General features: G+C 46.6%; 1 protein-coding gene across 3 annotated transcripts in view; it reads left to right on the top strand.

The window, feature by feature from the left end:
* FOCAD (focadhesin) overlaps positions 1-19,143 on the top strand; it is a 141,248-nt gene that overhangs the window by 25,204 nt on the left and 96,901 nt on the right. For all 3 annotated transcript variants that reach the window (XM_082204526.1, XM_082204525.1, XM_082204527.1), the window contains exons 9-11: positions 937-1,024; positions 3,379-3,584; positions 7,388-7,645. In XM_082204526.1, the coding sequence (XP_082060652.1) occupies positions 937-1,024; positions 3,379-3,584; positions 7,388-7,645 (552 nt within the window). The remainder of the gene's footprint in view (positions 1-936; positions 1,025-3,378; positions 3,585-7,387; positions 7,646-19,143) is intronic.

Raw genomic sequence — 19,143 nt, 5'->3', positions numbered from 1 at the left:
CCTGACTCATAGAACGATGTGATATGTGAGAACTGTTGGTGTTTCTAGCAGAACTGATACAAAATTAACTGCCTTCTCATCAAAATCAAGGAGTGAGCCAGGAATTCTAAAATGAAAAAAAAAAAAAATCTAGGCAGATGCATTCAACATTAAGATTTTTAGACCCTTTTTTGTCAATAATTTTTATTAGTTTTCAGTTACAAAAAAATCCAAAACAAACCTCATTATATGCATATTGAATCTAAATACCAACTCAAATAACAATTAATCAAATATACAATTATATAATTTGGATGACCTCCTACTTGCTGGATTACGGGTTCAGTAATTCTTCCTCCACTGCTTTATATATAGATATAGATATATACAGTGGTACCTCAGGTTAAGTACTTAATCCGTTCCGGAGGTCCGTTCTTAACCTGGAACTGTTCTTAACCTGAAGCACCACTTTAGCTAATGGGGCCTCCTGTTGCTGCTGCACCGCCGGAGCACGATTTCTGTTCTCATCCTGAAGCAAAGTTCTTAACCTGAAGCACTATTTCTGGGTTAGCGGAGTCTGTAACCTGAAGCGTATGTAACCCGAGGTACCACTGTAGACCCTTTTCAGACACGTCCATCTTTCCCATGACACTGTTGCAGAAACAGTCCTGGGAAGGAGCTGCCTTTCTAGCTTCCCTTGTCAGATTGCAGACATCCCAAGTTATCTGAGAAGCACAGGAGGAAAGAGTCAGTTGCAGTTGCTCCCCTGCCCCAAAGTAACATCAGAAGGGACCCTGGGTGATTTATTTTCGAAACTGGGCTTGGACACAGCCCACTGTATTCAACACGATGTGTTTTGGAAAACAGGGGTGTAAAACCTTGTCAAGGTAGTTTATCTCTACAAGCTGTTAGACTGAAAAGATTTCACCTTTGGTTGTATTCCCCTTGTTCTTTTAGGGCTTTCCATCGGAGATGGCCGTAATTGGATTAGGTTTGCTACTGCTTCAGGCTCCAGCCAGTCAGCAAAAACCAATCTTAAAGCTAGGTAAGGCTTTGTTGTAAAAGAAATATATCTAATAAAAATCCCCCGCTTCCAAATTGTTTCCCTTCATTTTGTCTTCTTGTTGTCTTTTTTAATCCAGAAACCTTACTTGGCATATCAAGCCTACTATATTTGGCTTTGCAGCCTGGTTTTATTAATCGGAATAGAAATTAGTGATTTTCTTATTATCATTTTTTGAAGTGTAAAATTATTAACAGCATGAAATGGTTTGTTTGGAGCAAAATAGTTCATTAGGGACAAGAAAAGGTTGATATACATGTTATGTCTTGTGACTTCCATTTACATAGCCTGTGGGGGCTGAGGAGGTTTATTTTTGTGTTTCCTTGGGTCTTTGGGGGTTCTTTTTATTACTTTTAAAAAGATTAATTTCTGTCTAAATTACAATGTAAGCCCATTAACCTGCCCCGCCTCTCTTTTTTTTTGCATCACCTGTCTTATTATTTTTACATGTTTCACACATTATTATGGAATAATAGTAACAACAATCTGGGTGTCGGCAAGCATTTGGCCCGACACCCAGGATGCAGAATGAGTGTTGTGATTTTGGTCTTAGGCAAATACAGTGGTACCTCAGGATGCGAACGGGATCCGTTCCAGAGCCCCGTTCGCATCCTGAAGCGAACGTCAAACTTGACTGTGCGTCTGCGCGTGCGCGGGTGACTTTTTGCCACTTCCGCGCATGACGTCATTTTTACTGTCTGCGCATGCGCGAGTGACGAAACCTGGAATTAAGGCGCTCTGTTACTTCTGAGTTGCTGCATAGCGCAACCCAAAAATATTCAACCAGAAGCGTATTCATCCAAAGGTATGACCGTATAGGTTTTAGATCACCTCAACAAGGGCTTGGTATTTCAGACTGCACGCGATAGCTCCTGAGGAACATTCCTGGTTTTGGAGCAGCATTGTTGCTGCCAAGCACCATAATCACATGTGAAGTAGCTCCCAGAAAAGGCCATTTCTGGTGTTGCCACCCTCCAGACCTTTCGAGGAGGAGGCACAGAAAGAAGGGCCTCAGAAGATCATCTCAGGTTCCAGTCAGGGGGGGGAGGCAGTCCCAGCAGTGGATCATATGCCCGCGCTGCCCAGGGCAGGGGTGCTCCCGAGGGGGGCATGGCGCAGAGGATGCCCTCCCACGTGCGGGATAGCCGCTTGGGTCCCCGGAGCGGTGTGCGCGCCCCGCAGCCAGGGCAGAGTGAGCCGCTCACCGGGGCAAAGTGAGCCGCCCATGGCGGACATTCAGCACGCCACCTGCCCGCGACTCCCAAGCCTCCCCCAGTGTCACAGTCTGGTTCAGGGGTGATCACAGTCCTGGCAGGGGACGTCAGGACTGGGGGCAAGATGGAAGGGTGGGAGCAGGAATGGGAGTCCAGAAGCCAGGAGCCAAGAGTCCGAAGGTCAGAGTGCCGGGCGTCAAGAAGCCAAGGGTCCTAGGGTCAGGAAGCATGGAGTCACAAAGTCAAGAGTCCAAGGATCAAGAAGCAAGGAGTCACAAAGTCAGGGGTCTGAGGGTCAGGAAGTAAGGAGTCACAAAGTCAGGGGTCCAAGGGTCAGGAAGCAAGGAGGCACAAAGTCAGGGGTCCAAGGGTCAGGAAGTAAGGAGTCACAAAGTCAGGGGTCCGAGGATCAAGAAGCAAGGAGGCACGAAGTCAGGGGTCTGAGGGTCAGGAAGTAAGGAGGTACAAAGTCAGGGGTCCAAGGGTCAGGAAGCAAGGAGGCACAAAGTCAGGGGTCCAAGGGTCAGGAAGTAAGGAGTCACAAAGTCAGGGGTCCGAGGATCAAGAAGCAAGGAGGCACGAAGTCAGGGGTCTGACGGTCAGGAAGTAAGGAGGTACAAAGTCAGGGGTCCGAGGATCAAGAAGCAAGGAGTCAAGAATCCAAGGTTCAAGGATCAGGAAGCAAGAAGCCAAACACAGCAAGGCAGGGAGTGTGTTGCTGTGGCAAAGAGCCGAAGGGAAATGCTGACCTTATATCCCTTCCCGGCTCTTGCCACCAGGTGCTGTGAGTTACCAATCAGCCTCACCTGTGCGGCCACCCCTTGCCTCTTCAGAACAAACTTAGGAAGGCCCCAGTCCTGCAAAGTCCTATTTGTCACAGGGCCTGGCTCCTGCACGCACTCCTGACACCCAGCTGTCAAAACGAAGGGGGAAGGGGGGAATGCCGCTGGCAAAGCGGCGCAGCTCTCCCCCTTACCTTGACAGCTCAGGGTAGGCTTGGGAGTGGCGGGCGGGCAGCGCACCAAATGTCACCCCCCTCAGTGAGGGCATCTGTGGTGGCCCCCTGCCCCCTTCCTCTGCCCCTGGGCAGTCCCGCTTACAACTTTGCTCTTGTCCTTGTAGCCATCAAGCTCCTTTCCTGCTCTGAAACCAAGATGACTCTTGCAGTTGCCCCCCTCCTGGCAATGCCCGCTCTGCAGATCTTGTCTTCCAGCGCCGCGCAGGGCTGCTCGGTGGAGGAGGACGGTGGCCCCACTCGGCAGCAGCTGGCCATTAATCTTTTAGAAATCGTGCAGCAGGAAAAATTGCAGGAAGAGAAAAGGCATCTGGTGAGGCTTCCATTCAGAACCTTTCGTTTTTCTACTGTTGGGAAGTACCGTATTTTTCATTGTACAGTGGTGCCTCGCAAGACGAAAAGAATCCGTTCTGTGATTCTCTTCGTCTAGCGGTTTTTTTGTCTTGCGAAGCAAGCCCATTGACGGATTAGAGGATTAGCGCTATTAGCGCTATTAGCGGCTTTTAGCGGCTTATCAGCTTATCGGATCAGCTGATAAGCGGCTTAGCGGCTTAGAAAAAGGGGGGGGGGAGGAAAAAAAACCGCAGGAACTCGCAAGACCTTTTCGTCTTGCGAAGCAAGCCCATAGGAGATTCGTTTTGCGAAGCACCTCCAAAACGGAAAACTCTTTCATCTAGCGAGTTTTCCATCTTGCGAGGCATTCGTCTTGCGTGGCACCACTGTATAAGACAAGGTTATTTTATTACAAAGGGTAAAGGGTGTCCTGACCATTAGATCTAGTCGTGACCGACTCTGGTGTTGCGGCACTCATCTCGCTTTATTGGCTGAGGGAGCCGGCGTACAGCTTCCAGGTCATGTGGCCAGCATGACTAAGCCGCTTCTGGCGAACCAGAGCAGTGCATGGAAACGCCATTTACCTTTCCACCGGAGTGGTACCTATTTATCTACTTGCACTTTGATGTGCTTTCGAACTGCTAGGTTGGCAGGAGCAGGGACCGAGCAACGGGAGCTCACCCCGTCGCAGGGATTCAAACTGCCAACCTTCTGATCGGCAAGCCCTAGGCTCTGTGGTTTAACCCACAGTGCCACCCGCGTCCCTATTTTATTATAAAATTGTGCTGAAAATTGGGGGCCGTCTTATACACGGATAGCGGAGAAGTTGAACGGGCGATTGGTGGTTGCCGCGAGCAGGAGATTGTCAGCGGCGTTTTCGTGGATGATTGGTTGGTCCGGCAAGGTCCGCTGGCTACTGGCTGCTGCGGCAATTGGGCGGGTGTTTGGTGCTTGCTTTCGGTGAGCATGCAGACGATTGGTTGCTTCGTTAATGTGTGAGCGATTGGCAGTGGCGGTCCGGCGGGTGAGCTATTTTCGGCAACCCTCCCCCCCGCTCAACAACTCTGGGCAATCTCCCCCCATTTTCTCAATTTAGAGTCCCAAAAAAGAGGGGGCGTCTTATACACAGAAAAATACGGTAAATCATAGCGCTGCACTCCAGCATGTAGCTTGCCCCTTGCTTCCCGCTCCTCTTTGAGACTTGAAGCCACTATTCAAACATGGCTCATGGTGACTTAGCACTTACAAAGTGCCTCCAGTTTCCCTAGACAAACCAGATTGTGAGGAGCCCTTGCAATTTAGCCCCTAGCCTTGAAGTTGTCCAGCATTCTCTTCTGTATTCCTGGTTCCAGCAGACCACTGGAAGTGGCCCAGGATAAATTTGGCCCTCTGTTGAAGCCTTGCCTGCCTTTTGCCTCCCCTGCATGTGATAGAATGTGATAGAAGTTCTTGAGTTCGGAATAGAGCAATAAACGATACCCAGGTGTAATTTGGGAAGCTAATCTAACTTGGAGGTGTCATTCGGAATATCTAACTTTGCAGCCCTGAGCGTGTCAATTCCAAAGCGAGTCCCAGTGTAAACAGTGGGGGTTATTCTCTCATTCGTGGATAGGATTTCAGCCTTAAGGACCAAATCTTACTCTGATATCATTCCCAGTCCGGAAGAAAACAGCTATTTGTCTTGTAAAACTGGGTTGCCGTAAAATAATCCTGTGGAATTTTCTCTACATCCCCCACCCCAGCCCCATATTATGCTCTCATACTGGGCAGCAGAATGAAAACAGTGGAAGGCAGTAGAAATCCTCTGGGAGCAGTGATTTTTTTTGGGGGGTGGGGAACGGGACACATTTACCTCTAAGCGATCCCATCAGTCAAAGTGCCAGCATTGCAGGTGGCTGGATCTTAATTTTCCGCATGGAATAATTGAAGGTGATAAGCAGGGGGAGGGGTAACATTTTTTAAAAAAATTCTTTTGCACGAAATGGCTTTTTAAAAGGTCAGGTAAAGTACAGGGGCATTATAACTCCCCGTCATCCAAAATGAATTTACATTACATTGAACAATATAATTTAAAACGGCGCCATTCCGTGGAACTGCTCTGGCAGCTCGTTCGTAAACCTCCTGGCCGATTCAAAACCTGAGAGCAAATTGTCTCCTGCCTTGAATCCAGTTTGTGTGTCACCTTAGCGATGCTGGAAATCACTTGGCTGGTCTTGGGCATGCCTGCCCATAGTTCCCTGCAGCCCCTTGTCAAAAGGAGGAGGAGGAAGAGGAAGAGACCCCTGACAGGCTGGTCCGCAGCACCACTTAGAGCCGCTCAGGTACCCCCCTCCAAGCCTGCCTATTCTCCCTGATGCTGCTTACTTTGATGTCTCTCCCAGTTGGGAAACTGATTTGCACACCGAGGGCCACTTTCCCTTGGGAATAACCTTCTGTGGGCCACATGGCGGTGCTAGCATGGCCAGAGGCAAAGAGTGTTGGTGTTATGTACTGAAGTTCTCACCCTTGACCAGCAGGTGGATACTGTAGATAGTTCAGGTCCACATATGCAAATAAGGAATCAAAAGTGATGTTCAGTGATTGGATAGTTACAGAAAATGGTTACTGTTGCGTTCTAGTGGAGCTCTATATAAGCAGGCTGGCTGAACCCTTCAGTTCAGTTCTGTTCCAGCTTACAAATAAAGAGCTGCTTTGAAGAATCGCTGTGTTGTCTGATATGTTCACCCACAACTTCACAGTTGGGATGCTGCCTGGGAGATAGGGGCAATTGGCTGGCCCCCAGCTGGCTGCAGCCACCGGCCGGCAGCCGGGTGAACTCCGGTTCTCGGAACAGCATCAATCAGCGACTCGAGCCTCCGAAACGTTCAGAAGCTGAGCACGCTCTTATCAGCGGAGTGAATAAATCTTCACAACGGAAGAGCATAGTTCAGGAACAAAGGGAAAAACATGTCTGCTTCCCTTTGTGTCCAAGCAAAACAGCCGTACAGCAAAAGCAACGTACAACGGAAGTTCCCAGCAGACTGTGCTGGAAGTAAACAGACATGTGACATACAACAACTCCACATATCTGTTCCTCTTAAGGCAGAACGGAACATCAATATCCTAGCAAAGAGTGGGGGGGGGGAGTAGATGCAACCACACCCCAGCCATTCCACTGCCAGAGGATTCTAGGAACTTGCTGAGCTACAACCCATCACCCAGGCAAGTGCGAGGCATCCTCAGAGCTCAGGCTGGACAGAAAAACTTGGAGAAGGTGTGGAACAAGGCTAGAGAGGGCATGTGGCCTGGGGAGATTCCCTAAGAAAGACCCTTTATCACATTTATGTTGTGCATATTGTATCATCCACACAAGGTGTAATTCCCCCAGCTGTCACCTGGGTGCTTAGAAGCGTGCTAAAAGGAAGGCACGCTTGGCAAACCCTCACCGTGATCAACCTCTGCCTGGAAACCGACCATACTTTTCTGTGTTTAAGACGTGGTTCGTTTCTATTTTTAAAAAATGTTGGAAATTGGGTGGCGTCTTATTTCCAGATAGTGCATTTGGGGGACGTGTGATTGGTTGCTGTGGCAAGGGCTTGTGTAATTATCAACAGCAGTGTCTTTAATTTATTTGAAGGAAATATCTTTCACAGCAGTGTGATGGTGTCATTTTATTTTTAATTCTTTGCATGCTTTTTAGGCAAGTCGCTGAGGAACAATTTATTTTTTTATTTCACTTATAGAGTACCCTATTTTGAACATATGGACTTTCCTGGTTTGAACATGCCTTTCCTTTTGCCTCAGGCCTCTTCCGAACCTTTCTTCCCCATCACCAGTGCTTATGGTTCATTGCATACAACCTGGAGGCTGCTGGGGCTCCTGAGAGAGACATCTTCCGTTTCCGACTGGCTGTCTTCTCTTAAATCCGTGCTGCCCATTACAACGCAAGTCCCTGCCCACGTGTTCCTTCTGCTGGCTTACCTCCTTGTTCAAGGAAACGGAGATTGCCTTCGTGACGTATTAGCTGCCACTACAGAACTCGCCAAAGCAGATTCGTCCCAGGTAAGAATAACCTGGGCGTGTGATGGAGGGCCTGCAGCCAAGGCTGGTCTCGTCTCCTTCCAGTTTGGTCTGTGATGCCTTCACGCTGTAGCTCCTGGCTTTTAGGCACATCTCCTCTGCCAAGGTAGGAATGGAGAGCTGCTGACAGTTCATCAGTATGCAGATGACATCCAGCTCAACCTCTCTTTTAAGTCAGAACCAGTGAAGGCGGTGAAGGTCTTTTGCGAGTTCCTGGGGGCGGTTGGAGGATGGATGGCGACTGACAGATTGAGGTTGAATCCTGACAAGACAGAAGTACTGTTCCTGGGGGACAGGGGGCGGGTGGGTGTGGGGGACTCCCTGGTCCTGAATGGCGTAACTGTGCCCCTGAAGGACCACGTGCACAGCTTGGGAGTGCACAGCTTTGGACTCACAGCTGGCCATGGAGGTGCAGGTCAATTCTGTCTACCAGCTCCATCTGGTACGCAGGATGAGACCCTACCTGCCCGCAGACTGTCTCGCCAGAGTGGGGCATGCTCTGGTTATCTCCCGCTTGGACTACTGCCATGCACTCTATGTGGGGCTACCTTTGAAGGTGACCCGGAAACTGCAATTAATCCAGAATGCAGCAGCTAGACTGGTGACTGGGAGCAGCCGCTGGGACCACAAAACACCAGTCCTGAGAGATCTGCATCAGCTTCCAGGACGTTTCCGAGCACAATTCAAAGTGTTGGTGCTGACCTTTAAAGCCCTAATTCTGTATACCTGAAGGAGTGTCTCCACCCCCATTGTTCAGCCCGGACACTGAGGTTCAGCGCCGAGGGCCTTCTGGCAGTTCCCTCATTGCGAGAAGTGAGGTTACAGGGAACCAGACAGAGGGCCTTCTCCGTAGTGGTGCCCAACCTATGGGACACCCTCCCTTCAGATGTGAAGGAAATAAGCAGCTATCTTCTCTTTAAAAGACATCTGAAGGCAGCCCTGTTTAGGGAAGTTTTTAATATTTAATGCTGTATTGTTTTTAACACTCAATTGGAAGCCTCCCAGAGTGGCTGGGGAAACTCAGCCAGATGGGCGGGGTATAAATAAAATAATAATATTATTATTATTATATGACAGGTCAGTGTAGCTGGATGGCCCAGTGGTCTCATTCTGTATAAGGCAGCTTCCTATCCTCTTGTGTTCCACTTTCTTGGGATGTTTTAAACACAGTTTTGAGAGAAGTACTGGTAGTCCGTTGTGTGGTCTCCTTCCTTAACCAGCTGACAGTGCTTGTTTGTCTCTGTTATAAGAATTTAAGGTCTCATATACAGTGGTGCCCCGCAAGACGAATGCCTCGCAAGACGGAAAACTCGCTAGATGAAAGAGTTTTCCGTTTTGGAGGTGCTTCGCAAAACGAATTTCCTATAGGCTTGCTTTGCAAGACGACAATGTCTTGCGAGTTCCTGCTGGTTTTCCCCCTCCCCCCTTTTTCTAAGCCGCTAAGCCGCTTATCAGCTGATCCGCTAAGCCGCTAAAAGCCACTAAAAGCCGCTAATAGCGCTAATAGCGCTAATCCGCTAATCCGTCAATGGGCTTGCTTTGCAAGACGAAAAAACCGCTAGACGAAGAGAATCACAGAACGGATTCTTTTCCTCTTGCGAGGCACCACTGTATATAAATTATATGTTCATAAGTGTACAAGGCAAACAAGTATATAAACAAGTATATAAACCACATGTCTGAAATAGTACAGGAGAAGAATCCTGAAGCCATTTTGACTCTCAAATTGACCTCAAATAGGATGAAGGAAATGGGAAAAGTCTTCCAGTTGTCTTTGGACTTTAGGGGCTTATACAGTCTGGCAAGTATCTGTTAAGCTGAGCACACTCTCAATATGCGTAAGAGATTCCGAAACTAAGTATTTGCCATCTCCAAGAAATGGCCAGGCTACCCAGAAAAGGCAATCAGATAAGGCATTATCAGGTACAGTATTCAGAAGCAACACACTCAAATTTCTGCTGGGGACCACCTGCTTCTGTGATGTATGGTATGACATTTTGGGGGATGGTCTTGAGCTACAGGGGAGGCAATTTCAAAAGTCTATATAAGGGCTTGCACACCAATGTTCTGTGTGGGTTGAACGGGGGACCTGTTGCAACAGTTTAATGAAGATCAGGCTTACTAGATGCTTTGTTTCTCAATATTATCTGCTTCTTGGGAGAAAAGCAATGACAAACCTAGACAGCATCTTAAAAAACAGAGACATCACCTTGCCAACAAAGGTCCATATAGTTCAAGCTATGGTTTTCCCAGTAGTGATGTATGGAAGTGAGAACTGGACCATAAAGAAGGATGATCGCCGAAGAATTGATGCTTTTGAATTATGGTGCTGGAGGAGACTCTTGAGAGTCCCATGGACTGCAAGAAGATCCAGCCTCTCCATTCTGAAGGAAATCAGCCCTGAGTGCTCACTGGAAGGACAGATCGTGAAGCTGAGGCTCCAAGGCTTTGGCCACCTCATGAGAAGAGAAGACTCCCTGGAAAAGACCCTGATGTTGGGAAAGATGGAGGGCACAAGGAGAAGGGGATGACAGAGGACGAGATGATTGGACAGTGTTCTTGAAGCTACCAGCATGAGTTTGACCAAACTGCAGGAGGCAGTGGAAGACAGGAGTGCCTGGCGTGCTCTGGTCCATGGGGTCACGAAGAGTCGGACACGACTAAACGACTCAACAACAATTCTCTGGTTAGCCTCTGTTATTTTTCCCTACTGATAGGGAACCTACATAAGGACTCTATACAGGCTCTTGGGTACCCCACAAGGGAAAGGGAGCAGTATTTTTCTCATAACAGTCTCTTCCAGAAAGGGTCTTGCTCATGAAAGCTTTTTTTCAGATACAGGGAGGTGTCAATCGGAGCTTGGGTTTGGCTCTTGTATATATTGGCGCAATTAGAATGTCGTAATGTTCACATCGACTAAAATGCAAACGGAAGCAACAGACTAATTTACGGCAAATAACTTTTACAAGGACGGGCATAGGATTAAGAAAAATGTATGAAATACTTCTTTATATGCTGGTAACATGTGCGTTTTTTGCTGGTTGGGGTGGGGGGGGAATTAAAAGCCGCACAGCACCTTTTATAACGGCTATTTATGCACCGTGAAGTTGCATAAAAGAGTCTCAAAGGCCAACAAGAATACAGTGAAAGCAAAACACTTCTTCAGAAATCCTACAGCTGATCGCTGTATTTAATTTCCTTGCTTGTCTTATTGCTTTTTAATAACATCCACTCAAAATGCAAAAAGGCCCAAACAATGATAACCATGGAATCGTGCCATGCTGTTTGCAGCTCTCTGTGGGAACAGCTGCCTGCAGATGGTTTGCTGGGGATGCTTTTATCGTATTAATTCAAAACAGATAAATGGAAACTGCTTTACAAGGAATGGGGATCTTGGGAATTTTCTTTTTGGCCTCAAATGGCTCGGGTTGTCTTTGTTCGAGGTCTTCCATCGGAATAAAAAACAAGCTTGCTTTTTGGGGGAGCTAATGGGGAAAGTAGAGGGAACGGCAGAGAACGTGGTGCCAGTGGCTGTCTGCTGTAAATTATTTGCATAGTCATGGATCAGAATATGGCTTAACCCCAGGTCAACCACATTGACCATGGCAAAAAATGCATTTTGGATCTGTAAACTTCAGGTATTTGGCTTACCAGGAAGTTTTATGGCTGACTTTGTTACTAGCAGGAGAGTCATAGATTTTTTTGTAACAGATTATTTTTTAAAATTATTATTTTAGATTTTAGAAATTTCGATGATGAAATAGGTTTCTCGAATGAAAATTCATGGCAGATCGTGCCCCAGGTTCTTTTGGGACTCAGATTCTGAAATTTGAAAGAAGCCTTAAGGCATGTTCGTTACTTTGGAAAGTAACAAATATAGTTTGGGTGGTGTGAAACTGCTGATTGGAAAAATAGTCAATAATTAAACGGTACGTGTAATACGTGAGATAATGGAAGACAGGTTTTTGGAAGACAAGGGTTGGTACAGGCAATTTGGCAGCTGCTTATGTTGCAATAAAGGGACACTGAGTAGTCCCGAGGTGATGATAAGTGTCAGGGAACTGACATCGGAGCCAGAGGCAGAGGCAAGGCTCCCGAGTGATGCTGGAGAAGGGCCCAGCAGGGAGAGAGGCAGCTCATCAGCGGGGGAAGGAAATCAGCGTAACACCAGGGATAAAAGGGGGCAGATGGGGGAATCGGCGAGGGGGCTCCAGGACTCCTCGCCGGAGACCAGCGGGGAGAGCACGGGTCCTCCGCTACCCACACCTTCCCTGCGCAGAAAACTTCCGTGCAGGGAGAGTAGGAGGAGACTTGGCATCAAACAGCTTTTATGCTGGAAAAGGTTTAAGAAACGCCCACTGACGGATTCTGCTAGCGACTGAGACAGCCACGAAGTGAAGGGCTGTCCAGACAGGAAAGGTTTAACAAGCCAACTTAGCCAGGAGTGGCGGCAACTTAAGCACGAGCAACCCCTACTATTATTACAATAAGCACTCTTGGAATTAAGTTTTGTTTACATCTCTGGGCTTAATTTTCATGTAAATGCAGTTTGGGGATGAGCTGCATTCGAGATACCATTTTTTTTGCTCTATAAGACTCACTTTTTCCCTCCTAAAAAGTAAGGGGAAATGTGTGTGCGTCTTATGGAGCGAATGCAGGCTGCGCAGCTATCCCAGAAGCCAGAACAGCAAGAGGGATTGCTGCTTTCACTGCGCAGCAATCCCTCTTGCTGTTCTGGCTTATGAGATTCAGAATATTTTTTTTCTTGTTTTCCTTCTCCAAAAACTAGGTGCATCTTGTGGTCTGGTGTGTCTTATAGAGCGGAAAATACGGTAATTGCTGTTTTGTGTTGGAACAATATATGTATTGATGGCATTTTTAATAGCAAGGATGACTAGGAGATGTGAAAACGATGGGTCTTAATTTATCAGTTGTCACTTGTGGTTCTTTTGAGATACTGAAGAAGGGTTCATAGAATCATAGAGTCGGTCATTTAGTCCAACCCCCTGCAATGCAGAAACCTTTAGCCCAACGTGGAGCTCGAACCGACAACCCTGAGATTAAGAGCCTCACGCTCTACCGACTGCTGTTGTTGTCCAACAGGACAAGGGACAGTTTGGTCCAAAAATGGAGCAATTTTGTTTTTCTAGGGATGGGAGGCAACCATCTTTGGATTGCATAGAGGGAAATAAAATAGCTTCACTTAGTGCTTCCCCCCCCCCAAATATATATTTAGGGGTACTCTCATTTTCCTACTCATATTGAAATACAGTGGTACCTCAGGTGACATACGATTCAGGTTACATACGCTTCAGGTTACAGACTCTGCTAGCCCAGAAATCGTGCTTCAGGTTAAGAACTTTGCTTCAGGATGAGAACAGAAATTGTGCTCCGGCGGCGCAGCAGGAGGCCCCATTAGCTAATGTGGTGCTTCAGGTTAAGAACAGTTTCAGGTTAAGTACGGACCTCCGGAACAAATTAAGTACTTAACCCGAGGTACCACTGTACTGCCCCTCAATGAGGTCAAAATTGGATTCACAAAATGTTTAGGGGTATGCGTACCCCTGCTCAGTGGCGAAGCTGCACGCTCCGCTGCCGGGGGCGGAGAGCAGGCGTGGGCATGGCTGGGGTCCCCCTGGGGTGTGGCGCACGCCCAGGGGCGTGGCATGCTGCCTGCAGGGGCATGGTGCGCATCCTGGGGGTATGCTACGCCACCTGCAAGGGTGTGGTGCCTGGTGCATGTGCGGGGAGTGTGGTGTGTGCCCGGGGGGGCACTGCGATGGCACCCTACCAGAATAGTGGTGCCGGGGGTGGTCCGCTCCCTCCGCCCTCCCGTTCCTCCCCCAGTGGCCCTGCACACCCACCCCCCGAAAAAATATCACTGGCTTCACTGAAATAAAATGGCTGCTAAGGCCATACTGACTTGGTCTGTTTGCAAAAGACTTTAATAGAGTATTCCTAATCGGATGAATTGACTCACTGTGCAAAAAAAGAGAAAACCCACAAAAACTGTTATTACTTTGCATGTGAATCCAACCGTGCTGCAAAAAGGGGAGGAAATAAAATAAATTGTTTGAGTGAGAGGTCATTTGTGCATTGTAACACAAGATCTATTACCATTATTAGCGGATTATGAGTATCTTGGGGATATTCACCCTTTTATGGGCTATCTCAACTGCAGCAATAAAATATTTGCCTGGTATATGACACCCTTCTGGGAAATTCATCAGAAGAGAATGCTTCTTCAGTTCTTCGGCTTAAAAATAAAAGACAAAGAATACAGCAAATTGTGGCCTCATTTAGGTAGAAGTTTGAGTATTTAAAAGAAAAACCAATTATACTGTTGGTTTTGTTGATGGAGAAATGCCTTAAGCAATGATGACCATATTCTAAATCCTCTGTTCTTGGGAAGCAGGGAGTGTTGGGTAAATGAATGAAATGCCATGAACTCCTATTGGGTGTTCTTTAGTTGCCAGAAAATCAGGAGTTGAAAGTGGAACATCTTGAGTTTGACACAGAACAGAGAGCAATGGATGTGCAGTTTGCAGAAGACATGTGTTCCTTGAAAGTATCTGCAATCTGTAAAAAAATTCAAGTCTTCAAAGAACTGTGGTGCTGCAAGAATATAAATCAATAGAGTTTAAGTCTTGTTGACTGAAGATAGGACAGTAATGGCAGGTGTTCTCTACTGGGGTAGCAACAAAGAAGAGCCAATGGCCTCAGCCTTTGCTGCTTTTAACTTTGGCTGTACAGTGGTATCTCAGGTTACAGACGCTTCAGGTTACAGACGCTTCAGGTTACAGACTCCGCTAACCCACAAATAGTGCTTCAGGTTAAGAACTTTGCTTCAGGATGAGAACAGAAATCTGCTTTGGTGGCGCAGCAGCAGCAAGAGGCCCCATGAGCTAAAGTGGTGCTTCAGGTTAAGAACCGTTTCAGGTTAAGAATGGACCTCCGGAACGAATTAAGTACTTGGGTATATATTAAGTACTTAACCCGAGGTACCACTGTATTGGGTGAAGAGAACACCAAGCAAGGATGAATACAGGGGACACCCCGTTTTCACAGTAGTTGTATTCCGGGTCCTTGCATACTTGCATTAAATCATGTGAAATAATAATAATAATAATAATAATAATAATAATAATAATAATTTATTTATTTATACCCCGTCCATCTGGCTGGGTTTCCCCAGCCACTCTGGGTGGCTTCCAACATAAGATTAAAAATACATTAAAACATTAGTCATTAAAACCTTCCTAAACAGGGCTGCCTTCAGATGTCTTCTAAAAGTCAGGTAGTTGTTTATTTCCTTGACATCTGACGGGAGGGTGTTCCACAGGGCGGGTGCTACTACCGAGAAGGCCCTCTGCCTGGCTCCCTGTAACATCACTTCTCGCAGGGAGAGAACCACCTCGGAGCTGGACCTCAGTGTCCGGGCAGAACGATGGGGGTGGAGATGCTCCTTCAGGTATACTGGGCCGAGGCCGTTTAGAGCTTTCAAGGTCAGCACCAACACTTTGAATTGTGCTTGGAAATGTACTGGGAGCCAATGTAGATATTTCAGGACTGGTGTAATATGGTCTCAGCGGCCGTTCCCAATCACCAGTCTGGCTGCTGCATTCTGGATTACAGTGGCACCTCGGGTTACAGAAGCTTCAGGTTACAGATTCCGCTAACCCAGAAATAGTACCTCGGGTTAAGAACTTTGCTTCAGGATGAGAACAGAAATCGTGCTCCGGCGGCGCGGCAGCAGCAGGAGGCTCCATTAGCTAAAGTGGTACCTCAGGTTAAGAACAGTTTCAGGTTAAGAACGGCCCTCCAGAACGAATTAAGTTCTTAAACCGAAGTACCACTGTAGTTGTAGTTTCTGGGTCACCTTCAAAGGTAGCCCCACGGAGAGCGCATGGCAGTAGTCCAAGTGGGAGATAACCAGAGCATGCCCCACTCTGGCGAGACAGTCTGCGGGCAGGTAGGGTCCCATCCTACGAACCAGATGGAGCTGGGAGACAGCTGCCCTCGACACAGAATTGACCTGCGCCTCCATGGACAGCTGTGAGTCCAAAATGACTCCCAGGCTGCGCACCTGGTCCTTCGGGGGCACAGTTACCCCATTCAGGACCAGGGAGTCTCCCACACCCGCCCACCCCCTGTCCCCCAATAACAATACTTCTATCTTGTCAGGATTCAACCTCAGCCCGTTAGCCGCCATCCATCCTCCAAATCAGAAACCTACTGATGAAGCTTGAAGACACCCTACTCTGCCCCCATGTCTGCCCAGCTCAGGGAGGGAAGCGCGATGCTCATGCAAATGGCATTGGGACATGTTGTTCATGATGTCCCCCCCCCCCATTGCCCTTGCAAGCTGGTGCCTCTGGCCCTACAAAAAAATTCACTGATCTCTTCTGTATTGTTTTGGGTGGAACGGTTTTAGCTGCCTTCTTGACTATCTCTGTTTTACTTCTTGTTACCCACCCTGGGACCTTATGAAGGGCGGGTAGGGTAAGGAATTTTATAAATAAAATAAATGATTAAAAAAAAAGAAATACTCTGGCTTGAAGGAAGATGAGCGATATCCGATGTCCACCATCCTTAGGGTAGACCCTTCTGCCATCTTCAATAAACATTTTTGCCTTCAGTGGGAGTGTCAGTTCTGCATAACATTGAACAGGTATATGTTTTTCATTCCTCTTGAGTCCCGAGTGTTGTAGATGTATTTAATATATCAAGAAAATGCAATCTGGCAGCAGAAGTCTAAGCATGTTTACTTGGAAGCCAGGCCCACTGTGCTAAATATGGCTTAGTCCCAAGTAAGTGTACATTGGACTGTGGTCTTCATTTCACATATTTTTAAATATCTTTCTCATGAGCTTTCTAACAGAAGAATTCTTAAACCGAGAGAGTGGTTGTCTGGTTATATTTATTTGTCTCAGCCAATGGCATTGGCTGTTGTATTTGCTGCTGAACGAAAGACAAGTTGGAACCGTACGTGGAAGTTCCATTTTACATGAAAGTTCCATTTTACGAAGTGTCAGATTCTGATACAGTCTCATCATCCGAAGAGCTGCCGTCGTAAATCTGTTTGCAAGACTGACTGTACTAAGACGCTAGTTGGTGGTTTTGAAATGCAGATTCTCCTGTTTTGTTTTGTTTTGTTTTGTTTTCAAAAGAGAAATCTGGTAAAAAAACCAACCTTTTGTCAGGCACTTAATGGGGAGGGTTGACCTAACTGCTAAATCTTTAGGGATGGAGAGGGATTGAAAATGCTGTGTTGCTAAGCAACAAATTTGCTGGCTTTCTGAAGGTGCTCAGATGCACTGAGAGTTAATGAATCTGCAGGGCGGCTCTTGGAAAACTGTCGGGAAAACCCAATGGAGACCAAATGCTCATTTCGCCCTGGCAAGGATTCAGCCCTCCCTTACTTATGTTTTAAGTTGAGGGGCGGGTCTTCTTTGTGGTTGGAAAAACGAGTGTTATTTCTGAACAACAAACCATAGAGGGAACATAGATATTTTCCTTTCAAAAGGAGCTTCCTGCAAGAGACATCTCTGGACTAGTTCACACGCACAAATATGGGTATAATTTTCTGTTCACGCCAACAGCCTTGACTGTCTCTGGGTATACGGCCTCATGTGGACATGTGTATTTATTTAAAACAACTTTATCTTGCCAGTTAGCCACTCTGAGGATAAATATACAATTTGGCAGGTATTCAAAAGCTGCAAGACTAATGGGTTGTCTTAAAATTTCAGCCAAAAGTATAAGCTCCCAAGATCAAAAGGATTTAAACTCCCAGCCCCGTCTTTAAAGACATAAAGCAGAGAAATGTAGCCTTAAAAATCCTTAGTTTTAATGCAGTATCAAATCCAACATGTTATGTAGCTAGGATATTGCAAAATAGTTAACAGAACTAGCAAGTAGACTTCCAACGTTTCTTTGCTATATTTTTATTCTAAAGTCAGTTTTCAGAAGGAACCGTTAATGTCTCTTGCCAAGTTGGATGTCCTGGGAGTAGTCTTAATGGTTTTGGAACCATCCGACTTTGGAGTGTTTCGTTTCTGTTTGAAGTTATGCTAATTTCAAGCAAAATGTTTATCATCGGAGAACTTTCGGAGATCAAAACGAAAGTTGCGTAAATCATCACAACCCGCTAATGTGATTAAAGATAGATGGAAGGGGGTGGGGGGAAATTCCAGAAATGTTGGCCAAACAACTACTCCTTTTAATCAAATAAAAACAATATGGATTTGTGAGGAACTCACTTTCTACCATACTTTCCTCCTCAGCTCTCCTCTTCTGCACCTGGGCTGAGCTTTTTTCAGCCTAATGAATCCCAGGTTTGCCCCACTCTTACTGGGAGGCAGCATCCAACTGGCTCCGGTGGAAAGAAATCGGAGGAGGCTGTTGAGAAAAACTGCCCAGCATCTGACTCTCAGATCCTCATGTGGGAAGATTATTCCTTCTGCCGAATATGCTCACTTACTTCCCTTGCCTCGTGCACATGCGCATCATGCCCTGCTTGTGGGATGTGATCCATGAGAGGCAGTCAAGTACAACGTTCCTTGTCATGTTAGAAAAGACATGTGAGGGAATGTTTGGTCCAGCCAGTCAAAACTTCCTGTTCCTCCTAGCTGGAGCATCCTTTCTTTTGCATGTGACTAAAGGTAGGCGTGACCTTACCTGTCAAGGTAATAAAAGGACGAGTCACGCAGCACACCTCCCTCTTTTTGACTTCCTTCTTCATTTGACCAGCTTCTAGCTAAGACTGCTCTGCTAGCTCTCAGCTAGCAGAAACACTGGGACTATTCCCCATTTGGGGAATGTACATACAGTGGTACCTCAGGTTAAGAACTTAATTCGTTCTGGAGGTCTGTTCTTAACCTGAAACTGTTCTTAATCTGAGGTACCACTTTAGCTAATGGGGCCTCCCGCCGCTGCCGCCGCGCAATGCTTGTAGAAGCATCCAAGTCAAAGTACCACTCACTTAGCTATTTATCTGTTGTGACCTACCCTGGGATCTTCGGATGAAGGGTAGCACACAAATTTAATAAATAATCATGAATAATAATCACGAAATGGAAGAGAGTTCTGGTGATAACAGCTCCCCCTGCCTCTTCACGCTGTTAAATTGAGTTAAAATTACAGTTTTGCCGAAGGTTGATTGCTGTATAGATATCCAAATTAGAACAGAAGATGGCCTATTTTCAAAACAAGATTATATAGTAATGCTGAATTTATTTGCAACCAACTCTAAAAATACAGTCTTTTGGTACAATGGCAGCAAATTGCATTGGATTTAGTGTGAATTGAGCAAAATCTTCTTCTGTTCATCCTTTGCTGCCTCCTTGTCCCTTTTTTCCTTTATCTTTTTCAAACTAGATTGTAAACATCCTTGGGGCAGGGACCTTTCTTCAGTTATGTTGTAAAGCCCAATGTTCAGTGGCAGCAAATCATCATGAAACCGCAAGGCTGACTGTGAT

Source organism: Podarcis vaucheri, assembly GCF_965113315.1.
Source record: "Podarcis vaucheri genome assembly, chromosome: 17".
In the NCBI taxonomy this organism is placed as follows: Eukaryota; Metazoa; Chordata; class Lepidosauria; order Squamata; family Lacertidae; genus Podarcis; species Podarcis vaucheri.
Note: the sequence above shows the minus strand (reverse complement) of the source record. Positions and strands in the feature narration are given on the sequence as shown.